Source organism: Atractosteus spatula, chromosome 23, assembly GCF_055471065.1.
Source record: "Atractosteus spatula isolate fAtrSpa1 chromosome 23, fAtrSpa1.hap1, whole genome shotgun sequence".
NCBI lineage: Eukaryota > Metazoa > Chordata > Actinopteri > Semionotiformes > Lepisosteidae > Atractosteus > Atractosteus spatula.
The window spans coordinates 2,482,452-2,501,072 of record NC_142728.1 but is presented as its reverse complement, the minus strand read 5'-3'; the positions used below and the strand labels follow the sequence as shown (position 1 = coordinate 2,501,072).

Sequence of the window (18,621 nt, the reverse complement as noted above, 5' to 3'; positions counted from 1 at the left end):
ATAAAATGGGAACTGTGAATCTGTGGAGCAATTTGGTGTTATACTGTAAAGGTGCCTTACAGTAAAGGTGTCATAAAGGACCTGTTTATCATAATTCAGAGAAGGGCTTGTACTATTGAAACAAATACCAGGATAATGTGCTTGATAAATTATTCTAGTTCTACTTGAATTTGTAACAATGTTTTATAGCAGTACGTTTTTCCCCATTAAAGTAAAGGAAGATCGGATATATGTTTTCTTAATTCTGTTCCCAGTGTATGACATTAAGGATTATGGTGATCAGATCTGTTCAGGCCTTGTTAGTTACCGGTACCATAACAGCCAAGCAAGAAGACCCCTGATTGGGTAACTTAAATCTTTTTGGCTCAGCAGGGGAAATGGTTCAGATCATCAGGACATTTAGATAGAAAACAAGCTTCTTTGATGCATCTGTGTAATACAGGTTTAATCTTTATTTTGGAAACAGAAAAAAGATGCTGACCAAATGCAGAGCACATAGTTTGATATCACTAATCCTATAGAAATTGTCTTTCTGTAAAAATATATTTTCAATTTATTATATTTTTTTTCTTATTTTACAGATTGAGCTATCAACCATAGCAACCCAAGGTGGGGCGACCTTGAATAATCTTGTTCTGAGAGGTCAAGAGATAGTAAGCAAGCTACAGTCTCTACAAGTCGATCGGAGAGAGATAGCCTGCTTCAAATTCCTTATGCTTTTTAATCCTGGTGAGTGTGGTATAATTTCATTTGCTTGCATATGTTTTGTTTCTGCAGTAGAAATCACGCTTGTAACTGCAGTCACAGGGTGTTCGCCAGTAATTTAGTTCTCAGAGGTTAGGAGTCCTTAGTTTACACAGTAAGGAAAGAAATCTGTAATCGTTAAACAATTCTCTTTAAACACTGATCACATAAGATATTTAATAATACAATTTAGTGCAGAATTGCTGTCTTAACTTGCACAGCTGAATGAATAACAACCCGATTGTAAGGACTAGGCAGTCCTTACTCTCAAGGAATGAGCCAGGGAGCTGCTACTAGGGTGATGATGGGGTTGAGGAAGTGACGTGAATGAAAATGCTCTAGAACAATGGTATTTGTACGTCAGAGAGCGAAGGCTTTAAAATTCAGAAACTGCATTCTTTCAACTGCAATTGCTACCTGCTACAGTAACGATTTTGTCATTGTAGCTGTAAATGACAACTTTCATTGGATACTTGGCATAATTTGCAGAACATAAGAAAATCCTCTTTCAGCTGTTCAATTCCTCACTCCAGTGCTGCGGCTAATAGCGTTATTGGTAAATAGATTTCTTCTCATGAGACAACCTTTGCTTCACGAAAATAGCCTGTTTTGGGGCTATAATTTCAGAGCAGAAACAGAATCACTGATACAGGCTAAGAAAATGAACAATACAAAACAAAAATAATCATGTTGACATGAAATTAGGATAATGGCTGATTACTCCTACTCCCATGTACGTCAGTGTCCGACAGCAGGAACCATCGCCTCCATTAGCTGGAAACTTTCAACACCGAGCACCAGCCACTGTGCCTCTTTTTAAACACGCTTTGACTTCCTCAACAAATTATCCTCCAAGGTAGCCATAACATAGAACTGTTCTTGAGCATTTAATATAGCTCCAAAAGATAAAGTACTGTCCTGTGTAGAGCATTTAACCCTGCACACCACAGGATATGCAATAAACATGCAATCCTTTATTATTTTCTATAGGATTTCATTATAACCGCATCATAAAAAGGAATAATAACTTGGAGTCAGTTTAGTAGTAATAATTACTTAATTTTTTAAGGCGCTTGTCATTCTGAAGCAGGTTACATATAGGAGAGGACTATGTATAATAATGCATAACTATGTGATATGCTGTACATACTAATATGAAATTGGGCAATGTGCAGTGAAAAATACTAAAAATAAGTATTTAAAGCTTTATTTCATTTTGGGAAGAAACAGTATGGCATGATTAGCACTAAGAATGAGGAACTCATTTAAACGTTGCACAACATAGAAAAAGAAAAGAACCACAACCTAATTGACATACTTTTATTTAAAATACAGAGAACTGTGGTTTTTACTCACTATAGATGCTGCACAAACCAGCAAAGGCTGTCTTTCTAGAAACAGTTTACACTCCTCCCAGAATTCTGCTCACTTTCCTCAGTCGAGCTCTAAAGTGAGATCGCTTACGAATCAGCATGAAATGTGCAGCTTAATATGTGAGCAAGACCCATCTCTTGCTTTGAGAGTAAGGACTGAAGTTCCAAAATGCTGTAGCCTATAGTATGTGTTTTTTCACTTATTAAACACCTGTGACTAGTCAGTCATTCTATAAAGTAACAACTACTTAGATCTGTCAGTCATTTCTTTGTTCAACTTGCTTATTTTACCTGGTAACATATATATATATATCACTTGTATGAATATTTGCAAATATTGTGACTGAATATTAAAATTCAGCAAGATTAAGATTTTCTTCAGTCGGTTTTTGTTTAGTTCTGACCTGTTTCAATTAAGGGCTGAAAGCAATTGGATGCTGTCAACTTTAGCGTTGATTTAGGTGCCACTTTAAACATTTCTGTTCCAGGCTTGAGTTGGATTGAGAATGGCATTCTGAATTCCAGTGGGACCAATATAATTGTATATAGTGTGTGTATATATATGTAGAAATTCTGTTTATTTAGATAACTGCAGTTGCTGTCTAAATAGATTTCTGCCTGTAGTAGGTAATGAGTTTAATTAAAATTAGGGGTTTCTCAAAAGGCAATGTTTATGAAGACAACACAGGCTACCTTTGTTCTGCAATAGTACTTAATAGAAGGCTTAATGGATTGACCTATCATTCAATTTCCTGACTCTCATTCATACTGCAGATACTGCTAGAGGAGGGAAAAATAGGCTTTTATATCTCCACATTCCCTTAAGCGATTGCAATTTAGCGCCGGTCTTTGTGGAACAAAAGCCGCTTTAAATAATGAGAACACTTGAAGGCCCAGGAATAATCCAAGGCATTTTGTTTTGTGTGGATGTGTGAGGAGACGGTCGTCTTTTTCAATGTAAGGAGGGAATCTTTGCCATAGCTCCTGTGTCTCTCCGCATCCATTGAGTCAGATTTATTTATCAGGACAATTTTCTTTCGCCCTCAAGAGTGATGAAAAGATTATTCAAAACATTTAATTAAACTGCGAATGCAGCTCCCCCTAGGGCTCACCTGAGTCTGAAAGGGAGCACCTCAAACAATGCAGGCCATTTTCAATGTTGGGCCACATTTCTGGTTTCAAAGTGCTGAAAAAAACACCCCCCTGGATAAAATTTGTGATGAAAAAGAGGTTAATTGGCATAACTCACCTAGCTGAGAGAGCAGCCGCCTGAGCATAAGGATGAGACTGACTGAACCCCCTGATTTTCATTAGGAATGAGCCAGGGAGCCGCTGAAAGAGTGTAGATGGGGTTGCAGGAGGGGTGTGAAACCCAGAAGGTGAGGTTTATATATAGTATATATACTGTAAGAGAGCAGAAGTAGGCAAAATTATTAGGCCTGTTGTAAACTCCATTAATCACCTTAACTTATGACAGTGTTCACAGTAATAGCCTGCTTTACCATTGCTTGAGAGAAATGACATGCAGTAGGTCTTTGCTATGACAATGGAATGGGAGTGCAGAAGAAGGAGAGATGATCATCTGACCTTCCTCCTGAACTTCTGTTAAAAACATGATTTATGGCATTTATTCACTAAATGTTTCATTGCAAAATACGTTCAATTAGATTAATATAAATAATTTCTATGAACATTTTTAAAATATATAATGTTTTTTTATTAAATATTATCTTTTTTTCCTACATTGTCACATGGAAGTGCATGGAAAGAGGATTTGCTGTCATAAGTGTCTCAATACTCATGAGTCCTCAGGACTTTGCATTCAAATAAATTCAACACTATTTGTAATTAAATTTCTCGTGTAATATCGTTTATTTCCTGTTTAACGTGTTTCACGTGAAATATAAATGCCAAAAAGTTCTCATTGCAGCACAGTAAGACTCATATCAGTGTGAAGGAAATTAATTAACAAAGACAAAATATAGCTTTTTTTGGAAAATATTTTAAAATTTGACATAACAGCAAGTGTACAACTGAAAGCTTAGATGTTTAAATTCAAAGTGCAAAATGTCAGGCTATGAATTGAATGCAACGTGTAACGTGTCACTTGTCTTTAGTAAAAACTAGATTAGGGGAATGTTTACAGTCAATAGGAACCACATGGTACCTCAGACAAGAAATCAAAGTATTGTATAAGCTGTAACTCTGGCACCTGAGCCCAAACAATAAGTGAATACTAGCTGCACATCATCATTTTGTCACCATTAGCTGAATTAACCCCATGTGCTGAGGCTCTTTTCAGCATATTGTTTAATTGTGTGCAGTTCAGACATTTTTAAAATCGAACATCTCTCTCCCATCATGTCTGTAATTCACAAAAGTAGGCAGAAATCCCATTAACTCCCATTCTTCTCCTATGAACCTTGACAACAGCCACTGCAAACCTTTTTAACATGTTTTTTTAAGTCTTCATTTTAAAATTGCACTCTGTGCTAATTCATGTTGCATTATTTTGTTTCACATGTTGCATTTTATTTTTTGACCAATTTTACACCCACGGCTCATGGTCTTTTTTTAGTTAAAGGACACATCACAAAAGCCAAAAGCTGTTCAGTGTTGTTTATATGAATATACTGTAAGTGACGGAGAATATTTTATTTTAAAGCAGTGGGCTCTAAACGTGTACATTATAACTAGGGACATTTTTATGCAGTGGCTCTTTTTTCCAGACATTTGTTTCAATTGCTAATTTTCCTTCAGGTCAGATAAGCTCTTCCTGCATAGGGGGTGTCCTTGTGGTGCAGTGGTTAGCCCCTCGCAGTGCTGGGGTCCTGGGTTTAGTTCGGGACCTGGAGTGCTATCTGTGTGGAGTTTGCACGTTCCTCATGCGTTTATCTGGGTTTCCTGCAGGTCCTGTGGTTCCTTCCCACAGCACCCGGAGGATACACATGTGAACATGCAGACTCCACACAGACAGCACCCCAGGTCCAGAATGGGTGTCAGCTGCCCAGTATTGTGATACCCAATTGGGTTTCCCAAATTAAAAATAAAACTGTATACAATGACAGTTATAATTCTGCTAGTATACATTGTTTGCATATTCAAAAATCTCTTATTGTTACAGCCCTGAACCTTTGTCACATCCTTTTTCTCCAGTCAAGAGCAAATGTATAGTTTTCTTTCTTCCTCTCTGAATCACCTTGGTGAGTGTGAAGTACCACAGCAGAGGCATTCCAGTAGACTGTAATCAATTCTGTCCTGTCAGAAGAAAGACTGACTGAGCCCGATACTTTCTTATAAGAAAAACAATGGGGTGGCTTCTCGACTGTTTAGACTTTGTGGGAGTAGACTGATTGCAAGTATCATGTTGACAGGAGACCAAATAATTGTATGTTTATATCAAAGCTTTCAAAATATGTTTGCAGGCGGTGAACCATTTCAGTTCTGCACAAACCAGATGTACCATATTGAGATTTCAATACAGCACGTTTGTATTTAGACAGTATTTAAACACTATCATATCACTACTCTCTTATGTTTCAATGCAACTTTCTATTGTAATTCCTACAACTGAAAATTAGATACAATTGCAATACAAAGGAAAACACCTGGAATTTCCAACTTCTTAAATTTAAAATTATTATTTAGCTAATTAGATCTTTTAATAGATGTGTCATGGCCCAAACAATTCGTTTAGGTATGATTTCAAAGAAGGAGAGCAACATTTCTTGATGCTTTGTAGTTTTTATATTTTTTTATGTATATTGGCAGAAGCAGAAAACGCTGCAGCTCCAGTTTAAAATTGTGTTGTGCTACGCAGCAGACTATGTTTAAACTTTCATTAAGTGTTAGTGATTTTTGCCTTTATTGTTTGACCGGTGTATTCCTTAACGCATAAGGAATGCGCAGGAAAGCAAGCACATTTGGTTTTGACTCTTATATCAGAGTACATTTTAGCCCAAAACATTATTACATTATAGGACAAATCCGTAGGTGTTGTGGTAGAGTTCCATAGGAAAGGAAAGGCTGTACAAGATAGGATGTTTTGGCTGTGCTGAGGGAAACTCAGCTGCTTAAAGAAAATAAACTCCTCCGTCTGAAACATTATTTGAAGCCTCCTTGCAGTGTTTGTTTAACCTCTTGAATTACTGTAAGCAGAGCTACAGTGTTAATAGGTCAGTCCCTGTCCTCTCTAGTGGGTCAGTGCCAACATACCTACCCTGCCTCCTCTGCTTTATTTCTTTCATTACTTTACTGTTACAGTTATGAGTGTGTCGAAAAAGTGCATTTTCATTAAACCTTTTGCTAATGAACAGCCTGATTCCATCTAGAACAAGACCGTTACCTTAAATGCGTTCTTTTCAACCTTTTAATTGTATTTTGCTGAAAAGTCCCCAATAGTGTGTATTACAAGCAATTCAGAAGAGGTTCAAGTCTTTGAGTGATGACACTACCCACTAATTAGAGGACGTCTGTTGCTGTACTGGCAAGGATTCGTTTGTAAATCTGGTCCTGGAACTGTTGAATGGGTCATTTTGTGATGGCTTGTTAGTAGACCAAGTCATCCAACATAGATCACCACAGCATGATCAAAGTGGATCTCTCCCACTCACCAGCATCTCCATTTATGCAGCAGTGATCTAAGCTCATCATGACACCTTTCTGCACTTCATGAGAACACTAGGAACTTCAACTTGCAAACGTGCAAGGGAGCTTTGTTTAATGTTAGCATTCGATTGTGCTTCACAATTACATCAGGAGATGTTCCTGCCAATAGTTTTAACATACTGAGTTTAATTTTCCATGACAGATTTATTGATAAAGGTAAAGGAAAGTCAATGAGCAACAGTAAGCTCTGCACTGAAAAATACAATCTCCGAGAAACAATGCAATATTTCATTTTTCGTGCAATTTTGACAGTGATTTTGGTGTTTTCTCACACAGCTGAAGTGAGCTTGATGTTGGGTAAAATATATGCACTATCCAGTTTGCGAATTTGAGTCTGCATTGTGGTAACCATAATGCCCATGCAACTTGATATTTCACTTTTTAGACCATTATTCCACTGTTCATTCTTTCATACTTTCCCTTTATTATACAGATATAAAAAACACGTGGATATGGACTCAAAAAAATAGTTGCCAAGATCTGCCTTTAACCAATCTATAAGATTTGAATTCAAGCCTAATTTAGGCAGGTTATGAAATGTGTTTCAATATCTGGTTTGATTTTTATGTTTCTAGCTAATGATGAAGTTAGAGTTGCAAGAAAATCATTTCAACAAACAGTGACAATGGCAGGAACTGTGAATCGGTTTTGTTTTTCTGAGGCGGGTGGGTTCAAAACCGATCTGTCAGTTAGCAATGTAATTTATCTGGCGTGAGTTTTTTTTTTCTTCTAATTTTAATCTAGTAATCTCTCACTCTTCTAGATGTGAAGCTTCTGGAGAACCATCACTTAGTAGAGAGTGTTCAAGAGCAAGTCAATGCTGCTCTCCTGGAGTATACCATGTGTAACTACCCACAGTTCATGGACAAGTTTGGACAGCTGCTCTTGAGATTACCAGAGATCCGCTCTCTGAGTTTACAGGCTGAGGAGTACCTGTATTACAAGCATCTAAGTGGTGATGTGCCTTTTAACAACCTGCTTATAGAGATGCTTCATGCCAAAAGAGCCTGAGACACACCTGTCTAGCTGCTTGAAGTGGATGCAGACATTCTCAGAACTCCCTGTTAACGGCGAGACAGCAGAAGACCACAAAGGAATTGGGAAGTGAGGTTTGGAGAAGTGTTGAGGAGGACTGGACCATTTTTTATTAAATATTTATGGGTGGGATTTTCAAAGCTTCCCCCCCCCCCCCCCCCCCCCCCCCCTGCTAAAGGAAAAGGTGATCCTCATTGTTTGGAAAGAATTGTAAAAAAGTTTTGACCAGTTCACTTAAACCAGAGATATTACTATATGTTGAACAACTTCCTAGTAAATAAGAAAAAGTGTTGCAAATGTTTTCATGACAGTGAAAAGATTCAAAAGTGGCCTAGTCACAATCAAACCCCATACCAAAATACCATCTTCGCCTAAAATTAAACACCCTTAGGCAAAATATATCTCTCCAATTAACTTGAACACACACATATTCTGTTTTACTTTCTAAACCTGAATCACTACTCACTTCAAATCACTAATCACTACTGTCTTATTCGTACAAATCCATTTTATCTCAGACCTATGAATACGTTTCTTTTGCAAAACATTTTTCTTTTGAGGCAAAGCAATGATTTTTCTTGAACTCAGTACCAAACCCATTGCTATTTTTACTGTAGAGTGCCTGCAGAACTCAAGAGTTACGTTTTTCAAGGGTCAAATACTGATTGACCTTGCTGAAGTCACCAAAGAATTGTTTGTCCTTGCACCCGCAGAACGTGTGAGTGTTGGTTCAGTTCCTGTCAGAGCCAAATTCAGAGCTAAATTATTGCTGAACTTTGGTGCTTTTAAAAGGATAAGCTTTGGTATACTCAGCTTTTAAATTCTCCTGAAAAGTTTAAAATATCTAAATGTGCAAAATATTTACTGTAACAACATATTTCCTTAAGATGTGTACCATTGAACCAGGTAAATCTTCCTTCATCTCGAAATGCATATGTGATTTAGCCTTGTATTTTTTTTTAAAAGACCATAAGGGAGACAAAAATAAAACCATAAAAGAGAAAGATATTATTGATAAAAACGCTGATTTCAACTTTAATGTTACAAGCCGTTGGTAATTACTTGTTCAAAACCTAGATGGTATCCATTCTCCCGTAAATAGCGCAGTAAAGGTTAAAGACTGAGAGGGAAATAAAGATATTGCTGGCTATCAAAAACTGACATGGGTGAGGGAGAGGAAGTTCCCTTTGGCAATAATCCTTAGTTCAATCCTGCAGAAAGAAAAGTAAGTGTAGGAGAGAGGACTCACACTTTAAAGACAAACGAGAATTGATAACTCTACTGTGAAGGCACTAAGAGCAATTGTAAAGTCTTGTAACAGATGATGTAAACAATAGGAGCCCCATTGTGTACAGTAATAATAAGCATATACCTTGAGATTTGTCACTGAAGACCTCAGAGCAGAGAGAGGTCTTGGGGAAATCAAGGAAAGGATTTGAATACACATCGGCCCTTCTATTCTTCCTTTATTAGCCAGAGTGAAAGATCTTTTATTTAAAATGATTTACAGAAATGTGTTCCCCTGAGATTGTTTTTCAGATTTCAACAAAAAGAGTCATGTAAAATGCCTTCCACAGTAGAAGTCCCGCAGTATTCCCTTGGCATTAATGATCTTTGCATTTGGATAGCCTTTTTTTTGTGTGCAAGAAACTGAAATCTTATTCATAACCAGATAATAATCCATGTATAGAAATATTAGATTTTATTCTATGTTCAGCTGATCTGCTCACACAAAGAATTGTGGTAGGGGAAGGAAAATAAAAGAGCTCCTTTTATTGGCCAAAACCATAAAGAATTCACCCTACCCCACATATTGCATTTGCTGTTCAGGGTATTGTAGCCCAAAGCAGTGATGCAGTGACCTCTTCGTATTATTCCCAGCCTTTCAAGTGCAGGGACTGGTCATCAGGTTACACAAAGTATTAACTGACAGTCGTTTGCTGTGGGTTAAGTACAGAAACACCTCATTCTTCTGCATACGGACTGCGGAAAGGCGTGGGTGCAAAGCAGCAGGTGTCACTTGTTTAGAACCTGAAGCAATGGCTGAGCATTCGCATTTCACCCAGGTTAAGTAGTGACTGTTTTGCTTTGCACCTGAAGCAGTGTCATCTGAGTTTATTTCAGGGTTAAAGAAAGAAAGGTAAAATGGAAGCCATGTTTGATGCATGCATCGTAGAATAAAATGTAGTGATAGAGCCGTAGGAGTGGTGTGTGATATATTTTTTCCCTTTTAGATTTTTATAAGCTGTTTTTCCCAGTTGTATGCCTCAAAGTCTTGGTTACTGTACTGTATATCTGGAAAATCATACGGACAGGGCAAAGCCAGTTGGAGTGTTGTGTTTGTTTGTTAGGTTCAAACAAATAAATGCATGGAGCAACTGTAAAAAGTGCAGTTCTCACTCTAAACTACTCCTTCTCATCCACAGCAACCTCAGTGCCATGCAGTATAATTTCTGTGTTTCGATTGCCTCTTTCACATGTGCATTGGTAATTCAATGCTATCTGGTTAATGGATAAGTGTGTTTGATTATTATGTTGTCTTAACATCCATTGCAGAAGTGAAGCAGAAGCTTCTCAAGGTTTGTTTGGCTTTTGAAAGCAAGAAAGCACATTAATTACACCACATGCTTAAACAATTCGACCACATTCCCTTCCTAAAAAACATTGCTTTGCTTTTGTGTGAGTGTGGTGGTATAGCCTCCTCAAATTCAGTGATTACTCTTTTATTTTTTTGCTGCAAATCATTTTCCAAGCATTAAAAACTCCTCTGGGCACATGATACTATTAATATTTTAACAACAAAACATTACCTTGGCTATGTTAAAAAAGGTTCAGAAATACATTCAAATCCCATATGTGCCGTTGTGTGAAGAAAAGAGTAATTCGGTGTCTTCATTTTCAAGTGCTACAAAAATACAGTAGCATACAGTTTCTCAGAGCTTTTCATTCTCAGAATCTGAAACATTAATCGATTCAACTCAAAAAAAGATGTCTCCTCAGACATTTCAATTGGTGTGGCTAAGTATAGTTAATGCAGGTTGATGGTAAGTGCGAGTGCTGTAAAAAGTCTGTGGAGATGTACTGTGTACTGTGATGAATGCTGAAAGAAAAAATGCCAAAGACATTGCAGTGTGATACTTACCCAGATGCCTGTTTTGCCCCCTGGACTCAAAAACAAGGTGGCATCTAAGGATGTGCACACAAACATAATAAAATAGACTATAAAATGAAAAAAGTAATTAAGTTAGAACATATGAAAAGAGATCACACTGAGTGTTTGATTTACTGTTTTTTTGGAAAGGGATTGAAAGATCGAGCATTCTAAAGGCTGTAAGTGTTCTGAGAAGGCTATGCAACTGTATTTAGTATTTTATTGTGAAAAGCAATGAAGAACAGTTGTACCCTGGAGGGAGAGACAGCAATTAACTATATAATTTTTGATTAATTAAAAGATATCTTAATATAGCTAGGGATGGGGCTTATTGCTTTATCGCCATTGTGTAAAAAACAACCAACATGGTTATATTTATTAAGGAGTCTGAGGGCTAATGTTGAAAAAGCTTTGAAATGTTAAAAAAAGAACACAACTCAGGAGGCCTTTTGATTTTTAAACTGAAATGTCTGAGCTTCTTGTTTTTGAGTTTTGCTTTTAAAAAGCCAAAAAAAAAAATATTTGTAGGTTCAATCTTTGATTAATGAGGAGCTTGGGATGTCTGTAATTCATTTTATCCCTTCCATTTTTGTCTTATTAAGTGAAACAAAAAACATATTCTAAATTCATCTATCAAAGTCCAAATATGATTTACTTCAGTTACATAAAATCTACACATTATCCCTCTTTTAAATGAGATTCGGCAGAATTTATATGTAAAAATATTTAACAGTAAGCCCCATGTGACTTTTTGTATGGTGTAATGTATATGTAAAAATGTACAGAGCATAGCTAAGCTGTATTTGCATAGACATGTTCCTCAAAGCTGTTCTATCCTGTGTAACTTTTTTTATGCCCATCACCTTGTTGATGTGTGAAGGTAGAATATAATGGATGTGCACATTTTTACTACTTTTCACATATTTATTCTAAATAACTAACCATCACAAAATCTGGCTCTCTCAGCAAAAACATCATGGTAGTACAAAACAGCAAAGTGTAATGCATTAAATCTCTAAACTCTGCTAACTTGAAAAGTGCAGTCACTCATGTGGACAACAAAATATTATTTAAGCGGTAGTATATAATGCTGATGCAGTGCTTAGCATTGCTGCCTTGCAGTGCTGGGTCCAGAGTTCAACTGCTGGTGTGCTATCTGTGTTGAGTTTGTATGTTTTCCTCGTTTTCAATTGAGTTAATTCTGGGTGCTCCGGTTTCCTCCTGTAATCCAAAAACATACTGGTGAGTTAATTAATTTGCTTCTGGCAAAATTGGCTCTGATGTGAGTGTGCGCGTGTCTGTGTCTCTATGTACTCTGTGATGGACTGGCGTCCCATCCAGGGTGTATCCTGCCTTGTGTCTGTTGCTTAGTGAGACAGGTGTCAGCTCCCCTGTGACCCTGTATGGCATAAACAGTTAGAAAATGGACTGATGGATAGTATTATACACATTTTATCAACACTTTACTTGAAGTTTAAAATACTATTTTGGTTGCTGATTTGAAACATAGCTAAGACAATCTGCAGAACTTCTAACATAGACAGACTTTCTGTAGCCGTTAAACAGCGCAGTCTGGTGTAAAGGGAACTCTGTAATCAAACATGTTCCACATTCTTTGAAAAGTTTATTTCACTTTTTTAGTTGTGTTATGCCGTAGTACCATAGTCACATGCAAATGTTTGAAAAGCGCCATTCTAGTACTGTGCTTCTCAATGTTTAAGCATGAGTTTAGGTCTGATAGCACCAGTGTAGATTTACCCAGGATAATCCAATGATTGGACAGCAAATTAACTATATTGCCCAAAACCTTGAATATGTTTTAGATATAATCCCTGAAAATAGTACAGGTTTAAATGTGAAGGACAGAATAAAGGCATAACTTTGGAGGTGGTTAAAAGTACAGTACTTTGAGGGAACTGAGTCACAGGAAAATGATCCCAAAAACAAGAATCTGAGTCGGATTCAATTATTAAATTGTTTTTGTTTTTAATTTTAGGATACCTTCTAAAATCTTCTAATCCTGCCATTCATTTTTCTTCTGTAGTGTAATCATAATCATACATGTATTTTGTTTTGCTTTTTTTAAAAATACCATTGCCATAATCAGTCCTAAACATTTTAGCCCATGAAACCTGACTAGAGTTGACTCACTGTCAGTAAATATGTAGTTAACAGTGTTTTTGCATTGGCCAAACAATCAGTTTAATGTTGAGGCCTAATACAATTATGATTTTTGTTAGTTGTGCTTGACTGATCTGGCACAGATGGGTAGTATCAGTTCATCACCTGATATTGGTGGTGAATGTGACCTGTATTGCTTAAGTCATATAATGCTTGGGCTTTGCAAACTTCCCTAATAGCTTTCATTGTGACATCTGCTGCATTTTTGAAAGAAAACCCATTTACATTGACAGCCACTTTCCCTTTGTTCGAGATTCTCTGCACCCTTTAAAGAGAGAGTCATGTCTTTGTTACTGTGCCACTTTGCTTGGTCTGCATTCACTATCATGAATCTTCGAGTTGCTTTGCTAATCTTTGACCTTTTGTACATCATTTCCAGAGGATGATTGGCAATGTTGTCAGTCTCCATAATTGCCTCGTTGGCGGTATTGAAACAAACTGCCTGTGCACCGAACGTGCAGTTTGGCTGCCCTGCTATCGAAATGTTAATCTGTGTTTATACCCTCTGTGGTGGGTATTGTTTGATTATTAAAGACAATCTGAACCTGCCTTAAACTATTCTAAACCTTAGAGTGTCAAGTGTTAAGCTAGTTTACACTCCTTCTCATAGACTCACTCCAAGGATGCATCTATTTATGTACAGAATATTTATAATGTAAAAAGAATATATATATAGTGATCTGTGTCCTCCTAAAAGGCTCAATAAAAATGCATACCTGTATTTTGCTTTGATCTATCCCTTACACCCCATGTAGTCCAGAACAAAGACGAACAACATACTGGCATGGTTGTGTACCGGCCAACACCTGCATTTCCTCATCCGTTCAAAGTTCTCTGCAGCATTTCACCTTCAGAGCTTCACCAGCCTGTGATTTTTAATGTCCTACTTTAAAGAAGCCATCTCCTGCAGGTGACGGAAAAGAGTATTTAATCCCACGCCAAAAAGGTTTCATTTCCTGCCAGCGCCTACTATGTAACATAAATGGTGTTGACTATTAACTTAGTTTTATGTTATTTTCCTTCTGACTGTTTTGTCAGCTTCTAACAAATTTGTTTCTGCTGTATTTTGTTGTAATAGTTTAAAATCAATAAATGCGATTAATTAAACAGTGTATTATTATTATTAATCTGATAGTTACATTTTGTGGAAGTTAAGTGTCTTAGCTGAGACTAAACCAAGTTGGACCAGAAAACTGTCCAGCAGAGGACAAACGTGGAGACAGAGGGCAGGACACGGACAAGCAGATGGGGGGCAATGGAGAGACAGTTTAACTAGACACCGTGTCATTGAGAGAGAAGAGAAAACTGCAACACCTGGAGAAAACAACGTGGACATTGAGAGATCTCAGGAACTCCCCAGTCCAGAATCACACGCAGGGTCTGAAGCTGAGTGGCAGTGATACTGTCACTGTGCCTCTGGGCTGCAATACGCATTGCCATTGAAACTGAAATGAAAATGACCGACGACGTTGACCGCTAGTAACCCCGTCTGGAAAGAGTTCAAAGCACTGTGTTACTGGATGGGAGGGTAAGAATATTTGCAATTTTGTTTCTCTGTTTTCCCTGGTGGGTTGCGGTGGATGATTTTGCAGTTAATAGCAGTATTTCCTGTGCGTTTATGTGAACAGAAACATTTAGGTTTGTCTCCAGTATCATACCCTGATCACAGGTGTTGCGGATTTAGCCCCGTCCATTTTAAGTATGCAAATCAAGGGACGTTTAAAGATTCGACCCGTCTTTCGAGACACATATTTTAAAATACTGGAATTGGCAACTTCCTGTATTACAAGACCATTACTGTACAGTGTATTTTACGCAAACCAAATTCGGAAACGTGAAAAAGAATCAGGATTTTTTAAGGGGGCACTATGTACTAAATTGACCTATGTAATTCAAAACACTTCTGCAAAACAACATTGGAAACTTACTGTCTCACACATGCAGACCTTGGAAATATTTGGAAAGAATTTTATTTTTTCATATAAAATAATAGAACATATTTTTTTTTAAAGAAAGGTCATCATCAAAGTCTTTGTATTGTATTGATGAAGTAACCTAATTGAAACTTCAATCGAACGTTTACGATTTGTTTTCAATTCAGTTGAATTCAAAATACTTTATTCATCCCCAGGGATTCAGATCATGAATAGTAAAAGGTTAGAAATTAGCGTCAACCTTGCGCCAGAAACAGTGTTTCAGAATTCCCGTCTTTTAAGTTTGGATCAAGCGGTAAGAATTATACTGTTAGTGTCTGATAGTCAATCTCACTTGTGATTACTGTAGAGTACTTCACTCATTGACAGTGGTTCCCCAACACTGTATAACACTGTATAACACAATATTGAGTATCTCTCTTAGAGATGACAGTTATGAGTTAATACTAATACCTAAATACCTGTTGCACGCCGCTTGCACTAGTTAATTGCCAGTTGTCTGATATTCATAAACATTATGAATGTTGATTTGCAGCACTCTTTGCTTGACTACAGTAACTTTCTAATTTTATAGATTGGAATATGAAATAATAGCTTTTCTAAGGAGCGATATGATACTCCATTGATTGCAAAACGAGTTATTTCATCTTTATCACTATGCTGTTTTCTATGCATACACCGATTCACATTCTATTTGCAGGCATTGCTTTTGATTTGTACAGTATATATTTAGTCCGAAGGAACCTTGTGAAACGCTCATGAAAGTAAGTAAATCATGTCGTGACACCTACTAATACAAATGAAATAAAGGGATATTCTTCCCTTTTAATTTATTTAGATTTATTTAATCGGTCATGTAGGTTTATTATTAAAAAGCTGTCTTTAGAATCATTTCAGACATTTTGTTTTAAAAAAAAGAAAAAACTTTTAAGATCTCAGACTTCACGTTTGACACATACTGTAGCATACAGGCTCCTCCAAGTCCACTGCAAGTTTTAATACTTTTTCACTCTCATTCGAAAAGATAAACAAGTCATATCCAGTCGCAAAAAAGCTAGAAAAGCGCATTACAAAGGCGTCTCAGTAGCTTTAATGGTTGAAAAGCGAGCAAACAGCAGTTTAGTCTGGATAAGAGATGTACATGCCGGGTGTTTTGCGTGGCCGGCCTGGTGGCTCCGCGGGCTGAACCATCGGACACTTCTAAAGCTCAGAAAAGCACATCGACTCCCCGTGAGTGCCGTGAATCGAAGACGAGCCCCGAGCCTCCCCGTCAGTCTGAGATCTAAGCCCCGGGTGAAGCTCTCACGCTGTCGGGGTGAGTTTGTGGAAGGGGCTGTTCTCTACCACGCCGGCCGTTTTGGGGGGCTCCATTTTCGGAGCTCTCCAAAACTGGGAAAAAGGGGGGTTTAAGACGTTAATAAATTAATAGTTCCTCGTTCAATTCTAAAAAGCAGCCCCTTATACCACTGAGACACCTGCAGGACAGGTGTGGCACTAGCAGTGAGAGAGAGGTGCAGTCCTAACTAGGAGCGACAGGAGTCTCTCTCCAGCACATTTCTCTTGATACGATCAACCGGCCGCAAGCTAAACGAGTCTGGCGAGCAGTCTCGCAGGGGAATGTCACTGTATTAGGCTGTCTGAAACTCCTTAGCCGTTATATACTTTATGCATGATTTGGTGAGTTACAGTTTCTATTTCTCTTCAGTGTGGTCAGTGTTGAGCCCTTGTAACAGAATCCACAGCTGTCATTCAGGAGCCGAGCCCGCCTCCAGAGTGCCCTTCCTCAGCGGACACGCCCCGTCCACCTGTTCCACAGGTGCGCCCGGCAAGATGGCGGCGGGACGAGTTTCTGCGGCGTTAGGTGCGTTTGCGTTTTATTTCTATTTTTCTTATTTTAAGTGCAAAAATCAAATCTTACTTTGAGGAAAGATAGACAAGAATGTATTGTTGTTGCTAATTTTGTTGTTTGCATCTGTTTCGGTTTAATTTGTGTTTTAGGACGCCGAAATTAGTGTCCTGTCCTTTTCGGCGTGCTCTCGAAGTTTTTAAAGTCCGCATTAATTCAAGTTCAAGTTTATTGTCATTATTCTCATATACAGGTATATGGTATAACGAAATGCTATTTTGCTAGCTCTCAGACGATAAGTAGTTCTTATACTTATATCTTTCATTTCTTATACTTATATTTTTCATTAAAGTGTGTTTTTTAAAGATGTATATCTAGGTTGGTTTTCTTCAACGAAAAAGGCTGTAGTTTGTCTTCAAACATTTGCTTTATAAAGTCAGTAGCTTTGTAATCTCTCGCCTTTCGGATTCGGGCTATACTAACGCTCTCCGCTCCGGAATTCTTAAATATTATAAAGATTAAATTGACTAATTCGTAATGTTTTTATTTCTCCAGGTGACAAAAGGATTCCAAGAACGGGCCTCCAGTTTTGAAAAGGTGTTTTTTCCAGGGTAAGTTATATTCCTACTTTCCGCTATACTATTTATCTTTGTGTAAGTCGGTTAAGACAAACGTATTTTCCAACATTTTACCCCCAGAACGGGTTTATACTGACTATATAACTTCTTTTCGTCCCGTTGTGCTTTTGTTAAGTAGAAAGTGGAAACTCTTAAGGCGCTGTTTTTTAAAGGTTCTTTTATTTATTTGTTGAATCTATTGGGTAAAAATGTGTAATACTAACAAATTGTAACAAGTTTTCAAAGCGGGAAGTTATATAGAAAGTGGAAACTCTGAAGCGCTGGTTTTTAAAGGTTCTTTTATTGATAAAATCCATTGCGTAAAATGTGTAATACAAATTGTAACAAAGCGGGGAGTTAAAACGAATGGTATAGATGCTGTAAGTGGTACTTTCTAAGTTTATTTATTCATTTATAAGTAGAATTGAATTTCTATGTGGCTGAACGTATTTTCTAAATATTGGAGTAGTTTGACTGGGATGTATCTGTGATTTCTAATGGAATTACCTATTGCTTTCTTATTGAATTTGATCGTGTTTGTATATTTCTTTATTCAGGCAGCTTGTTTGAAAAGTTAATAGACTTCAGAACGTCAAGTGAATCAATTCTGCAAATCCGATCTCTTCTTAACATGATCCTTTTTCTTTTATTTTCAGTTCTGCGGCTCCTGATCCTCAGCGCTCCGACGATCTCCTTTCCAGCTCCACTCCAGCAACTGACGATCTCCGGCAATTTATTCTTGACAATGTGTGCTTTTTCTTACATTTGATTTTTGTTACCAATGGCTTGATCTGTAATGTCCCGATTCAGTGCTGTATTTTATTCTTGACCTGCATGTTTTCCGTTGACTGCTGCTATTGTATGTGCTGTGAATTCTGCAATAAAAACTCTTGATTTCATTGTCTGCATTGTCGTGTATTTTCGAAGGTGCGAAGGGTTGTCTTGCAGTGTGCGTCACGCACCACTTTGACTTGGAAAAGTGCGAAGACTCCCGCCTTTTTAGATAGTCTCTGGGGGGGGGGAAAGGGTCCCTAGGAGGGAGCGTGGGTATAGCCCCGGGGGAAGGAGAACT

General features: G+C 37.6%; 1 protein-coding gene and 1 long non-coding RNA gene across 3 annotated transcripts in view; both read left to right on the top strand.

Annotated features, from left to right (window-relative positions):
* The window catches only part of LOC148816054 (nuclear receptor subfamily 5 group A member 2-like), a 44,208-nt gene extending 36,412 nt beyond the window's left edge, over positions 1-7,796 (top strand). For both annotated transcript variants that reach the window (XM_088940586.1, XM_088940588.1), the window contains exons 6-7: positions 582-729; positions 7,549-7,796. In XM_088940586.1, coding sequence (XP_088796712.1) covers positions 582-729; positions 7,549-7,796 — 396 coding nt within the window. The remainder of the gene's footprint in view (positions 1-581; positions 730-7,548) is intronic.
* A 9,097-nt stretch (positions 7,797-16,893) lies between these two features.
* LOC148816053 (uncharacterized) lies at positions 16,894-18,453 on the top strand. The gene is made up of 3 exons (XR_016094750.1): positions 16,894-16,947; positions 17,488-17,543; positions 18,206-18,453. It is a non-coding gene; the product is annotated as an uncharacterized LOC148816053 (long non-coding RNA).
* The last annotated feature ends 168 nt before the right edge of the window (positions 18,454-18,621 follow it).